Source organism: Centruroides sculpturatus, unplaced genomic scaffold, assembly GCF_000671375.1.
Source record: "Centruroides sculpturatus isolate CEXI.00-Female unplaced genomic scaffold, Cexi_2.0 scaffold633, whole genome shotgun sequence".
In the NCBI taxonomy this organism is placed as follows: domain Eukaryota; kingdom Metazoa; phylum Arthropoda; class Arachnida; order Scorpiones; family Buthidae; genus Centruroides; species Centruroides sculpturatus.
Window position 1 is genome coordinate 229,848 of NW_019384853.1, and position 15,821 is coordinate 245,668.

General features: G+C 26.9%; 1 protein-coding gene across 3 annotated transcripts in view; it reads left to right on the top strand.

The window, feature by feature from the left end:
• LOC111630506 (arf-GAP with coiled-coil, ANK repeat and PH domain-containing protein 2-like) overlaps positions 1-15,821 on the top strand; it is a 49,820-nt gene that overhangs the window by 18,953 nt on the left and 15,046 nt on the right. For all 3 annotated transcript variants that reach the window (XM_023374616.1, XM_023374617.1, XM_023374615.1), the window contains 10 exons: positions 723-781; positions 2,434-2,494; positions 6,537-6,590; positions 6,655-6,713; positions 9,587-9,770; positions 9,951-9,995; positions 12,805-12,900; positions 13,437-13,511; positions 14,546-14,649; positions 14,733-14,888. In XM_023374616.1, coding sequence (XP_023230384.1) covers positions 723-781; positions 2,434-2,494; positions 6,537-6,590; positions 6,655-6,713; positions 9,587-9,770; positions 9,951-9,995; positions 12,805-12,900; positions 13,437-13,511; positions 14,546-14,649; positions 14,733-14,888 — 893 coding nt within the window. The remainder of the gene's footprint in view (positions 1-722; positions 782-2,433; positions 2,495-6,536; positions 6,591-6,654; positions 6,714-9,586; positions 9,771-9,950; positions 9,996-12,804; positions 12,901-13,436; positions 13,512-14,545; positions 14,650-14,732; positions 14,889-15,821) is intronic.

Genomic DNA, 15,821 nt, shown 5'->3' on the forward strand with positions numbered 1-15,821 from the left:
TATATTACTATATTGTTTTACATATAACTTCCTATCTTTAGGTCAAATAATAGAATTTTGTATATAATCATTTAGCTTGAAAATGTGGAGATAGAATTTGGCAATTAATAATTAGTCTTGGTTATTATTTATATTTATATAGCTAACAGTGTTTAGCTTTCAATTCAAACACTTGCCTGCATTTTTGTTTGTATATCTTATATAATTTGGAATATTTAGCATACTACTACATTATAATTGAACATCAAAATCAATAGTTATTTCTTGAAAATTTACAAAGGTTGCTAAATTGTATTTCTTCTTAATTTATTCTTCTTATTGTAACATCTTTTTATGTTTAATGCAGTTTGCTATTATTCCAAACACATTGTACATTTAATGAGTGTGATTTTAATATTACACTTGGAGTTATTAATTGGTATTTTATACATTTATGGGAAAATACTTGTTTAAAAATTCTTTGTCATTTTTTTTTCAGCTGATTTTTGATATTTTCAGTTCAGTTTTCAAAGTTATTGAATGTCTAAATTTTTATTTATGTAATAATAAGATATAATTTACTAATGATTATATGATAATATGATTATACTATATTATGATAATATATAATAATAATAATATGATTTACTATGATTTATAATAAAATATGATTTACAATATTTATGAGTTGTTGTTGTGCTTTTATTAATTTTAAATTATATATGTATATTTTTTTTTTACAGTTAATTAAATTATGTAATAATATGGTAGAAACTGGAAAATCTTTTATAGCATCAAAAAAGTAAGTATAATATAAAATAAAAGTTTAAAATAAGAAATGAAAAATTTTTAATAAATGAAATTTTCATATTATTTTTCATGCTGTTGAAACAATTCAAATTTAATTAATACAAACTAAATTGAATTTAAGATAAAATATTGTTTAAAATTAATTTTTTGAACTGTGTTTTAAAAAGATTTTTTAATAAATAATATGCTTAAATAATCTTGTCAAAAGAAGAACATATGTATATAAATAATGTATTCAGTACAATCACATTTTATGCAAACTTGAAATTATAAAAGCTTACTTTATGTGCAAAATTTGAAATAATGTAAATCCTTAAAACCTATAAAAAATTTGATAAGAATCATGTATGTATTTGAAAACTGTATATTTATACTCTTAATAAATATCTCAAAACTGGAGTGTGGTTACTATTACTAACTTTAAAACCCCAGAAATACAATAAAAAGACAATATTTATTAGTGAAATGTGCTGTGAAAACCTGATTATTACCATTAAACATGGTTGAAAATGTTCATTTCACTATTAAATATTACCTTTTTACTGGATTTCTGGTGTTTATGCTATTATTGTATGGAAGTATTAATTAGCTGGTAAACAGAAATTCCAATAATTACAGAAGTATGGTGATTTATAGCTAATAATTTTTTTATACTAAACTCCAATTAACATCTACACAGTTCATTTCATTCCAGAATGTATTAATATGAGTTTCTTCTATCAGAAAATTGCCCCAGTTCTTTTGGGTCTCGACAACCTATCTGCAATGATTATTAGGAAATCAATTAACTTTCTTTTGAAACAAATTTAAAAATAAAACTCTAAAATTATAACCATTATAATTTTTAACTTCTTTTAAAATAGTACTAATCTTTATCTTCAGTTGCTATATTATCTCAAAATGTTTGACCTTTTTAAGGTCATTATTAGTGGAAGTTTTTCAATATGCACAACTTAAACAAACACAACTGATATGCTAGGACAGGTACCCAAATTTCTATCAATTCATTGCCTGTGATATTTTGAAGGTCTGAACTTTCAAAAGAATATCACTGACAATGGAATGATGGAGTTATTCAAACGCATAAAAATGAATACTTTCGATAGATGCAAATGGATAAAAACTAATAAATCTAGAGTTCAAAGATCAAAATTGTAATGACAAATCACTTTCACTGAATACTTCTGTTTAAATGTTCTGCTCTCAAATTCCTTTGAAAGATTTTGACATTGATGTATTCCAGTGAAGGAAATGAAGAACTTGTGACCACTGATACAGAACAAAATGAAACAAAAGATTAAATAAAATATACTAAGTGAATGAAAGTATAATTCAAAGAGGGTTATCCAGACATTGGAAATGGTACCACAACCTTTAAAGGAAGATTGAGTGTGTTATCGTATGATTAAGAAATTGATAAAAATAAGTTTGCTGTACTAGCCACTGTGGTAACTTAACTAATTATTTAATGGACTTTTAAAAATCTTATTGTTAAAGATGCATTAAGTAATTCAGCACAGTTTGTTGTAATATGAAATGGTTTGTCAAATTTAAATAGTTAACTGTAAATTTTTCAGTTTTTTTTTGTATTTAAAAAATTTAGAAATATTAAATAGATAATTTTTGAAATTATATTATTTACAGTTCTTTTATTAATGGAATTTGGGAGATGGTGGTTTATTTCAAAGAAGATTTGCCTATTGTTGTAAGTACATAAATATTTAATGAATTTAAATATACATAAAAGTCATAATACATAATAGTTATAATAATCATAATTCTGTGTATTACACCCAATTATTGTAACTGTTTTATTTATCTTAAACTGTGAAAGTTGAATATTTATAAATATTATATATGCTATATAAATAATATAAAATATCAGTATCATAGAGTTAAAACAAATAAACATCTTTGCATACCACCTTAAATTATATATTTATAAATTATTTTAAAAATTATCATTTATATAATGAAATTTATTAATTTTAAATAAATCAAACTAAACACTTTCCTAGATTATGACTTAAGATTTCTCTATTTTTTGATTTCAATAAATTATATCAAGGAATATGTGATAAAGAATAATGTCATATATTATGGTTGACTAAGTTAGTCAGTCCGATGTATGATATTTATTTTTCCGTAGAAACATCTATCTTATTTCTAAAATCTTACATTGAATATATTTTATTGGTGATGTTAATACAATGGTTTTGATTTTGATTTGAAATAGTTATTTGTTAGAGTTTTTAGAGCATTAAATATTGGTCTGTATTTATTGTTACTCCTTAAGATAAATATACAAATGTTTAGTAGTGTGTGAAAATACAAATGTTTAAAACTTTTTGTTAGAAATTATTGCAGACTCTATCGGCCGATTGCAGAGACAGAGTTTACATTAAACGACGTTTATCAACGAACGGCCTATAGCCGTTGGCTGGCTGAACCGCAGTTTAAAATGCATTGCAAAGACGACGATCGTCTATTTCTGACCGTTCTCTAAACGAACTTCGGCAAAACATTGGCTCTTACTTACTTCGCTATTACTCCCCTGTTTTAGGAGTCGTTCGGCCAATCGGATTATTTCTTCGTGACGTCAGAAATGGTCGTCAGCTATATTCCGAAAGCTTAAGGCCGTCAAAATCATTGTTCGGCAATTAATGACAATCCTTTTCCATTTCGATATTTAATTTCGTCGCCAATACGATTTAAAATATGAACAAATCCATATTTAGAAAATTTATACCGAATTCGAAATTCGTCTTCGGAATAGATTTTTAAGGAATTATTTCGACATCTTATTACTGTCGAAATGAATAATTTTAAATATTTTATTATTAATATTGCATTTTTTTTAATATCTATAAACAGATTTCTGTAATTATTAAAATTGTCTCTTTTGTTTAACAGTACAATGACTCGGAAATGCATTAACGTTTTATAACCGACACGATACTCGAATTGTAAATAAATGCATCTGATTTAAATTAAATTGAAGTTTTAAGTCTTCGCCCATTTGAATGTCGAAATTGGAACATTTAAAACAAATTTAAAGTATTTAATTTTGTTGTTTTTGCGCCGAGCAATTAATTAATGAATAATTTTGTCGATTCGTACCGTTTACAACATTTATCGAAGGAAAGATATCTGTTTTTATCTAAACTTTTCCACGAACAAAGCTACCACTCGAATTGAAAAGCCCTCTAAACCTCCTGTCCAGTGAGTCTAGAAAATAGGTCAAATAACTTGTTTCTAATCACTGTCTACATTGTGGCAGACGAGAAACGCCGTCTCTGCAATGAAATTTTTCTGAACATTGGTCTACCCGATCTGTAAACCGCCATCGGCCTCTAAACTTTGTCTCTGCAATCGGCCCTATGAATTCCCACTGTCATCCGTCTGCCTAACTGTCCATTTTTTAATCTCAAGAATAGAATTAGATAGAGGAAAGTTGAGACCAGATATGGAAAACTTAAGGGCAGGAGACCCCAATTAGCTATACATGACCTTTCAGTTTAGACTGAAAGTCGTGCTATTTCAATTCAAAAATTTTTTTCTGAACAGAGTTAGATAGATGACTGGCATGACTCTACATTAAGAAGAAAAGTATGAGGTACAGGGGCAAGACAATACTAAAATGGAGAGCATTGTAACTAAAAATTGCAGCCTGGCATTGTGGCATTGGCAATTATTTGTTTATGTCACAACATATAATTGCTCATTTTATATAATATATTTGAGAAAGGAATAGAGGATCAATGAATTGTGGCTTTGTTGATAGCACTTAAGTTATTAAAAAAAGTTAAAGTATAATAATTTGTTTCCTGGCTAACCAGTTTGTTTTTAATATTTATTTCTATTTATTGCATAGTTAGCTTAGAGATGTAGAGATATGCTCAAATTATAATCATTATGATAAGTTGCATAGTTAACATAGTTAACACGGAAGAAGTGAATTGTCATCAGAATATTCCAGAACTGAATTATTCTTGAAACAGACTCAAATAGTCTTCCTTAATGTCTTCTAATGAAATATTCTGCACTATGAAAAATACTGAAATAGCTATACTGTCATAAAGTTTTGCTTAAAATAAATATAAATAGTATAATTAGAGTCAAATTTCTGCCAGAAGTATTTAAAGCTTTTGACATTTAGAAAATTATCCATAAATTTAAAAATGTTCTTCTTTAAGATTTCTGTCTACTACTTATAAATGAATTGAATTTTGTAACATCCAAAGAAGTAATAATTTTTATTTTCTGCTATCCTTTTTATAGATTAGCTTTGTTTATAACATTATTGGAAGTGTTATAATTGGTTTAATAGTTTAAAATAATTTTAAAATAAGTTTAAAATAATAGTTTAAAAACATTTTGTTTAATTGATAATTTTATATTTATTGATATTGCCTATTTTAGTTAATAATAGTGAAAAATGCAGGATAAAAATTGCACTTTTTGAATTTTTCATTGAAATTTTCTACTTTTTAATACAAAACTATTTTACATTACATTCCTAAAACTACAAAAATGTAATGAGCAAATAAATACATAATTTCCTTAATAAAACAAAGAATTATTCTAAATAAAAATTGATAATTCTGGAAATATGATTGTAGATTTTCTAAACTTTGGCAATTTTGTTATCTGGGTAGTAAAAGCAAGAGACATATTTAGAATAAAAAATTTGTAGAATGTATAGATGATACTTAAAAATTACTTCGTAAAAATTAAATAAATATTAAAAGGTAAAATAGAACTGTACTATAATGAAACACTTGATGTGCTGCCATTATCATTGTCTGGAATAGGAATCATTTTTATCTGAAATAACTATAAACTTGAAAGTAATTGAGAAAATATTTAATAATTTTACATCACATAAAGTATCAAAATGTATGCAAATAACAAAGAACTTTTAAATTAAACTGAGCTGTAAGAATCATACTTGAAATTCTCAATTAAATCTTCAAAGTGAGAGAGAAATGATGGTGGCACTTCAGGTTTCCTGGAGTGTGGTGTTAGAATTATCTTTACCAAACATTTATATGATTTTGGAACAAAATTATTTATAATTCTTATTACAGTAGAACCTCGAAAACTCGGTCCTCGATAACCCGGCACTCCGGATAACTCGTCCACACCCTGGCTGGGCAAAAAAATCCTTAGTTAATTAATTTTAATTATAGACAGCTTTATAAAAGTATAAAAGCTCTCATAAAGTATTTTTCTGAGGTCTGTCTTATCAGGTAAATTACTGTACACAGTGTATTCATTAATTTTCATTTTCATGTAATAAAGGCTCTATGCCTTCATAAAGTACATACTTTTCCTTTGTTTAAGGGTATTTGGGCAGTTTATTCTCTGTTGTATTCTCAAGTTAACAATACATACAAGTACAGTACACTATTTTCTGAGGAAACACGCATACTTATCCTTTTTTAACCCCATTCTCGATAACCCGGCATTTTCGCAAACTCGGCCACCCTTCGGTCCACATTAGGCCGAGTTTTCGAGGTTCTACTGTATAAGCATATATTTTATTGCAAAAATTTTATTGAAATTGATATGATAACCATATTTTTTTTATTCTTTTGTGGAATGATTTTTTTTCATTTTTTATTCCTTTTTTTTTTTATAGTTTTTCCATGTTTTCAGACTTATATATGATTGACATTTTATTTTAAAATCAATTTATTGTTATATTACAATTATATTGTAATTATTTTGATATTAATTTTTAGAGTGCTCTTAGCAAGCTCAACCAAGCAATGACTGAACTAACAAAGTATCATTCAGTAAGTAGTAATTATTAAAAATTTTTTCAACAAGAAATTACCATAAACTCAATATCATTTGCAGATTCTTATTGATCAAGCGCAGAGATCAGTTGGAAAAAATTTACAAAATTTTGTTAAGAAGTAAGTATAGTAAATTTTAATTATGCTAATTAAATATAAATAAAGTAATTATTGGTTATTTAAATTGATTTAAAGATTTTATAGAATAAATATATTGAGTTTACAAAACTTTTACTCATTTAATTGATGTATAACTGATAGATACAATTCATAAAATTGCTGAGTTATTAATTTATCGATAATTGTTCTTGATTTAAATTAGAGATGTAGAAATTAAAAAGAACTATTAAGTAAGATATATAATATGAAATATTCTATAATTTAAAAATTATTCAAATATGAACTTAGAGTTTTTATACAGTTCTTTCTGTGTATATTAGAAAAATTATAATTTTCGAAAAATCGAAAGTCCAATTTCAGGCCATGCTTGCTACTACAATCATTTTGATTTTTTTTAAAATTATAATCACACTCTAAAACAGGGATGGGCAACCTTTATCTATGTAAGGGCTACATTTCAAAAGTTTTACACTGACGTGGGCTGCATTCAAGAGAAAAGAGGGGGAAAAGTCAATAAATCACAATTATTTATTCATATATAGTGTAGGTATACTTAATTTAACCAAAACAGATGTAAATGTAATATATCAGAAATATTTGGTTAAATGTTAGTCACTGCTAGTTTTAAATTAGTTTCAATATGTCTGTTAGCCGGTTTCTTGTTTTAATTTTTACTAAATTCATTGCAGAAAAACTATTCACATACATAATTGTAGAAAATAACATTTGAATTTTTGCTGCATACTTCCTTAAGCTGGGAAATTAATATATTTACTCATATTTAATGAGATGCCGACCACAAAAATTATTGCTGCGGGTTGCCCATCCCTGCTTTAAAAGATGCCAAAGATTGACAAAACTGCTAATGTTGTGCCAATAAGATAACAAAACTGATCTTATTTTCATAAGACTATGTCACAACTCCTTAGGACCCATTCAAATGCTAGTACATTGGTTTGTGGAATTCATTTTGTTTTTGATGATGGAGGGAGGGAAGATGATAATGTGTATTGCACTGTTGTTTATTTTTTTTAGTCATCACAAAATTGACTGAAAATAATTTTTTTGTTTTTGCAAATGGTCGACTTCTGGTCTGATCACATAATTTAGGAAGAAAGGTTACCTTGATTTCTGATGTTTGATGATGGTAGGGATGAGGATCATAAAAGGCAAAAATAATTTACCTTTTCTTCCTTGTCAGAAAGGCATATGTATATAAACAGGGTATCCCTCGTACAACATGGTTTGAAAATTGGGTATATCCCTCATAAAACATGACTTCTGGTTTCACTCTAATATGGTTTGGGAAATCCTCTATACAAAATTTCACAATTTTTAAGTGTAAACTTTATTATTTGATATGTCTTTTTATTTGAGTAAGCACACACGTTGTCTCAAATTTGCCCGTGGATTTTAGAATATTGAAAGTTTCCAATTTGTTTTGTGCTTTTTGTCAGGTTTACTTTAATGAAAACCAATAGTACAATTTTTTTCTTTCCTGTTGTACCTTTCCTATTAACCAGGTGTCATTTTTTTCAGACTTTAGCCCTTAAGACTGTCACTGTGTTTTGTTTTTATAGGTTAATCTTTGTATTTAGTAAAGTTTTTTTTTTTAAACATTTTTAGGTGTTATATAATTTTTTTAAATTGTAAGTAAGTAATTATTTGTAAAAATGATGAATGAAATATAGTGTTCAATCTGTTCCCAACTCAAAGAATTTGGTATTCAAGCACAAATTCTGGAAAAAAATTGCTCAGTACTTGACTGAACAAATGTGACCTTTCACAACAAATTAGTATAGTTTTGAATAATATAGTTTTAATTTTTCATCCATAGGAAATTATGATAAAAATAAAAATATGAAAACATTGCTGATATTTCTGATCAACAAAAAAGCTGAGATGATGACAATACTTTGTAAAAAGAAAATGCCCTATTTAACTAAAATTAATATTAATACTTAATACAGTACTTTTAATTGACAATACAGTACAATTATTGATTGAAAATAAATTATCAATTTCTTTAATAAGCATGTTTCTATTAGTAACGAAAAAGAATAGTATACTTTTGTTAACTTCTGGAATATAACCCTATGTTTTGCTTTAGTCCTTTGTTTCGTATAGCATGGATTAATATGGAACTTTCTCGGAACACATGTACTGTGTTATTCAAGGGAATATACATATATATAATTCAAATTAAAGGTGAGAGATTCTGGATTAAGCCTGATGTAAAGGTAACATCTGAGAATGTCAAAAAAAGTAAAAATATAAAAGAAAAAGTGATGTAACCATATTAAATTTAATGTCAAAGGTTTCAAAAAGTTTAAATAAAAAGGAAGTTTGTGCAAGTTTAACATCTGGTTTAGTAAAATTGCATTGCAGTTATTGGTCAGTTTAAAACAGTGTGATTCTAACAAGAGGGTTTTGTATTAATATTTCAAATATGTTGAATTTTTAACTGCTATAAAAATTGAAATGATCAACATAGTTTCTCAGAAATAAATTGTTTTAGAGGAATTCTAATGATGAATCTATAAAATCTATGAAATTTTTTATCTTGCCTTTACCTTTCTAAGTGATTGAAATATTATCCCTAGCATTCTACATGTATTAATCATTCTGTAATATATAACTGTGTGGAATTAATTTCCAATGAATATTAATGAAATTTAAAATTGCTTTCTCTTGAAATTGAATTTGTAACTTAGAAACTTTAATAATTTTTATTTTTTAAATTTCTTGGCATTCTATAATAAAACATTTCTTGTTATATTTAGTCTAAAAAACTAATATTGTTTCATTTATATTAAAATTTTATGATAAATATAATTTTAATATTTATGTATGCATTTTTAATAAATCTTTAGTGATATAAGACAAGCAAAGGAATCAAAACGTTACTTTGAAAAAATTGGAGATGACTTAGATAATGCTTTAATTAGAAATTCTCAAGCTCCTCGAAGTAAAACACATGAATGTGAAGATACAAGTAGCATACTAGCAGCTGTTAGATCTTGCTTTCAACACACAGCTCTAGATTATGTATCTCAAGTGAGTTTTTATTTTAAAATAATTTTTAAATGTTTGCTATATTTAAAATTAAGATCATTTCATTATTTTTTATTAATTGTAATATTTTACTGTTTATGATGGTAGTCATCAGAATGCTATTTTGCATCAGTATGTTAATATAATTAATTTTCTAATCTAAGATTTATTTTTTTTATCTAGTTAAGCTGTTTGCAATCAAAAAAGAGATTTGAAATCCTTGACACAGTAAGAAAATGACTTATTTTTAAAAAATTTTGTAATCTTATATTTAAAATTTAAAAAATAATGGTATTAGTTAAGAAATTTTTAGTTTGTATAAAGATTAATGAAATATTTTAGAACTTATTATAGTGAGTAACAATATTTTTCAGTTACCTGTAAAATTTGAACAGGATTAAAGATAAGATCTAGTTAAGAGGGTCAAAAAGAACAGAGAATACTTTTGACAATTCTGAAGTTAATTTCTAATTTACTCTGTTGTAGATAGAGAAATATAACAATTAGAAATTGTATTTATGCTACTTTAAGAAAATAAGTTAAATTGTTGTACACAAAACTTTAAAAAAAATTAAGTAACTATTTTTTGTATCTGTGATAATTAATGATGATCAGATAATGGAGTATTTATAATTATCAGATGTAGGCTATGTACTATAATTACATAATATACCTAAAATTACAGTATCAATCATATGTACACTGTTCTACCATTAATAGCAGAACATTGCCAAATCATGTGAAAACAGATGTCAGGTAAGTATAGGGATATCCTGATACTACCAATAAAGACATTGTATTGATTCTTTCCTTTGATACTGAGTACTCTATACTTTTGGTCTGATACTGATACTGGTATCAATACTTTACTTTGGATGTTGGGCTTTGAACAGGCCATAACAAAGGAGAGCACGTGAAATGCTGATTTTAATGGAATTAACAAGCTTTCAATGTTGAAAACTTGAAATACTAGGATGCTACATTTGTAAGTGTTCTCTATAAGATATAGACACTTGGTATTCTGAAATCAACAATAACCGGCATCTTATATACAAATGAAGAGGCTGGAGCTGAATCCACCAAGAAATGCTCCAGAAAACTCCCAAATTGACAGAAAGAAACAAAGTTTCGTGCAATGCTCTCACACAAATCTTGGGACAACTCAGCACAAATATGGTCAAAGGATGTCTGTGGGTTAGTCATTCAACTGTTCCCAAGTCACTGATCACTTTGACAGATGCTAGATGCTGATTGATGTGGTGTACAGAACACAAATCCTGGACTATAGATCAGTAGAATTCCTTTCTGTGGATAGATGAAAGTTCTCAATCTGCTAGTTGGATGGCTGTACCTAGGTGTAGCAAGTGCCAGGGGACCAGTTCTTCCAGACTGTATAGTGCCAACAAAGAGGTTTGGTGGAGATAGTATTGTATGGCTTGGCCCCACTATTTGTTATTAATGAATGCTGTACAGTATCTTTATATTCTGGACAAATACACACTACAAACATTTTGGCAGTACTTCAAGGAAGGCCACTATGTTTACTAGCAAAATAATGCACTCAGCCCTACTGCTCATGTTCTAATTGGAATGGTTTGCAAACATGGGTGGTGAAAAGTTGGATTGGCCAGCCCAAAGTCCTAATCTCAATCCTACTCAGTACCATTGGGATGGACTGGAGCAGGAACAGTGCTAAACTGCTGGCTATGTTAAAGACTGAATGGAGGAACATTTCACCAGATATTATAAAAAAATTGTGGAGATTATAAAGCATAAGGGCCATCATAGAAGTCAAAGATTTCAGCAAAAGATATTAGAAACCAATATCTGGAGTCCGAAGCATTGGTGTCTAGATATAAATGGTATGGCAGTGTGGCATAGCATATTATGTGGAACATATTCTGAACATATTATGAAATGAATGCAAATGACATTTTTCATTTGCATTATAAATACAGTAGAACCTCGATTATCTGGACTAATTGGGGATTAAGGTAGTCCGGATAAGAAAAAATTCAGATAATTGAAACAAATACTTTAATTTGTCTTTTAATAATTATACAACATGTTTTCTTTTCGATGACATATCGGTAATATTAAAAATAAATACTGTATTTAAATCATGATTAAATTTTCAAGAAACAAATGTTTGTATTGAATTTGGACTACTACTAACCAATGCTAACAGACTACCTATTGTTTAAAAGACCCTCTGGTGGCGCAAGAAGACGGATTTTATAAAATAAAAAGCAGTCGAAACTGCATTTTTATGAATAAAAATTTGACAAACTATTTATCGTTTTATGACGAGTAAAATTTTTTCGGTGCATTTGCGGCTTTTAAGTAATGCATGAATCTTCGAAATGCGGGGCCCTTCGGACTGTGAGGCATAGGTGGTGGCCCACGTTGCCTGTGCCTTATGCCGCCTTTGGTCATAGAAATGATGTAATTTGAAAATAAAATTATTTATAAATATGTATGTAAATATGTATGTCAAGTTACATTTTTATTACGATGCAAAATATATTTAAGAGTTTACGGCCATTGTGCCGGGTGAGATGTTGTTGAAACAAAAAAAGTTATGCATTCCATCACGCACATAAACAGTATTGTAATTCGCCAAGTGCAAATCAGCAAATTCATAAAATTTTTGTTTATTTTGAACAATCCAGATAATCGAAAATCCGGATAATAGAGGTCCGAATTCTACTGTATTTATAAAATAAGGATATAAAACTTTAAAAATATATTTTTGAAGTTATTTTATTTATTAATTTCTGAAATTTAGTTGTAATTAATTAGATATGAATTATTACTCATATGTTGAATGGTTTGTATATTAAAAACATTTTAAAAAATAGATCTAAGAAGAGAAATCTGTAAATAAAATGGAAAATAACATTTTAAACAAGTTATGAAATTTATATAGGAAACTGAACCTGAACTAGAAAATTTTAAAATTAATATACTTATAATTATATTATGATTATTGTTATCTATAAATCAAGATTTCAAACACAATTATTTTGATTTTCAGTTTCTCTCATTAATGCATGCATATAGTACTTACTTTCATCAAGGTTGGGATCTGTTTCAAGATGTTGATCCTTTTCTTAAACATCTTGCAGGAACAGTAAGTTAAAAATTTTTAAATTTTAAAAAGAATCTTGATATACTAAAGTAGTACTAATGAAAATAAGTATAGAAATTTTACATACTAATAATATAGCCAGAACTGTCTAAAGTCACCTCTAAAAGTTGTACCAACTCATAAGTCACTGAAAATGGCTCGTCTTGATTTAGATCCTATACAAACTAATGGTGTTAAAATGACATATGTATAAAGACTAAAGTCACACTTCTTTGCTAGTCTCATCTATACATATATAAATGCTAATTACATAAATTTATGATCATCAGAAGAAAATTAATATTCAGATGTTTTACTGATATCTCAGTGAACAATGTGAATAGTAGAGATGCTGAATATCAACATTGTACATTTGTTTCTTTTGTATAAATTGTGACTGTGTTAAAATTTTAATTGTTTAATGCAACTTTAAATAGACATTCAGTCTGAAATTTAGATAGTTAATTTTTTATTAACAGATATATGATAAATTTAAATTTTATTATTTTATCTCAAATGTAAATATGCTTTTATTATAGTTAGCAGATTTAAATGAAGAAACAACCAAAATGGAAAAGCAGTTAGATGGTCGACATACTTTAGTTACTTCTAAAGTGAGTAATATGATAATTCATTTGAATGAATTTTTTTAAACAAACAAATTAAATATATATATATATATATGAACATATATATTGCTTTAAACTGCATAATATAAAATTTCTGACAGATTTAGGCATTACACACTCCTTACCACTATTTAAGTGAAAAATTGTGCAGTGTTACAAATTTTGCAAGAAATAGTCACACTTTTCAAAATTGTGAAAAATCTTCCTTAAATATCATACAAATTGCAAAATTATTACAGATTTAAAGAATTTTTGGAAAACTGTACTATTAATAGAAACTTTTATAGTAGAGATTAGCACACTTTGTGAGAATAGGACATATATTTCATTATTTATGACATGAATTTCAAGATTAGCATTTATTCAAAAATATTCAAGAAACATTTCAGAAATTAATAAATTTAGTGAAAAATATAGCATCCCAATTATCTGAAAACAGTTTTTTCAAAAAAAAATCTGGAATGTATAATGTTGTTCATGCCACAAAGTACAATACACAGAGACCAAAATTTCCATGTAACTAGAAATAACTGTCATCTGTCAATTGTAGCACTGCAAAACTAGGTCATATATGTACCATTATATTAGATTTTGAGTAAATTAAATTAATATCAAAGACATTAATTAATTTGCATTACAGAATTTACAGTTCATAACACTTTAAATGCACAGTATTTGATGTACCCAAAACACAAAAACAAACAAATTTCTGGATTATCAGAAATTTTGTTTATTTTATCCAAAAGACATTTGGTCCCATCAAGTTTGCATAAACAAGTTTTCATGTACAGTAAAATGAAGTAGCTACAAGACTACTATATTAAAGTAACTAACAGTGAATTTATGGTCTGTTTGGCTATAACATTATAAACATTAAACTTTTTATATGTATGATTTATTTTAGAAAATAGAATAAAATTTTTATCATTTATAATTTCATCTATGATGTGGATACATAATCCTTTGAACTTATATTACATTTTAATTTATTTATTTAAATAAATCAATAATAATTTTAGGATATTGTACCAGTTTTGATAAGAGATGAAAATTTATCAAATGGCATTAAATTAGAGGGATATTTGTTTAAGCGTACTTCAAATGCTTTTAAAACATGGAACAGGTAATGTTTCAGTTTTATCGTTTCTTAATAAATAAATTTAAATATTTTATTGAAACTAATTTAAATTTATTATACATTTCTAGAAGGTGGTTTGCAATTCGAAATAATCAATTAGTTTATAGAAAACGAAGTAATGATGATATACCAACTATAATGGAGGAGGATCTCAGGCTTTGTTCTGTTAAAATAGCAACTGATATTGATCGTCGATTTTGCTTTGAAGTATTATCACCAACAAAGTATGATTTTAAAATATAATGACAGAAATATTGAAGTTTCTTGAAACTTTATGAAAACAAAGTCAAACTTCCATAGTACTAACTTTTTTTAATGAACATTGTTTTTTGTGAAATATCAAAAATATCCCTATTTAATGAAGTTTAATTTTGGAAGAAAGAAAGGGTGATGATATGAATCTCCTCAGTATTTGAAAAACAGTTTGTTGCACTCTAGTTAACAATAGCTGGAGCTTGTTTATTAGGTCACTTGAAAGGTCTTAGAAGGGCTGAGTTACTAGTTTGTAATGATGGTGAGGAAGAAGCGTCTTTTGTCTACTTTCAAATGCTTGAAAGGTATATAAAACATTGTTTTTAATTGGTCATGATTAACATTTAATTTCTAGACCAGATGCTTTACCTATATGTTGTCATATAACATCTTCATGTACTTAAACATATTTAGATCTACTTGGTTTGTTTCAGACTTCAGTGTTACAAATATAGGATTCCATATTACAAACATCACCATTTTCAAAATGGTGATATTTGTAATATGGAATCCTATAGAGCACCTGGATATATTGACCTGGGTTCCATATTATATAAAATTGCTTACCATTTAGAGGCAAGAAATAGCATGCAGATTCTTCATCTCTACAAAGACAAGCTTGCAGAGAAAATAGATTGTGCATGTCACTTTTGCATATAACTGAAAGAAAAATCAAAATAAATGTTTTCTCAATTTTTTAGAATTATTTTATAGCCTACAAAAAAACAAAGGATTGTATTTGTAAGGTGTAAGTGTGGTATAATAATTTTTTATTATGTAAAATACTTACTCAATATTTTGAGTTTGTTCTAATTTTTTGTACTTCAAAAAATAATTGGATACATATTACTCAGACCTTGTAGCTAATGACTTGGTTGTACTTTTTCAATTCTTATAAAAGTTTT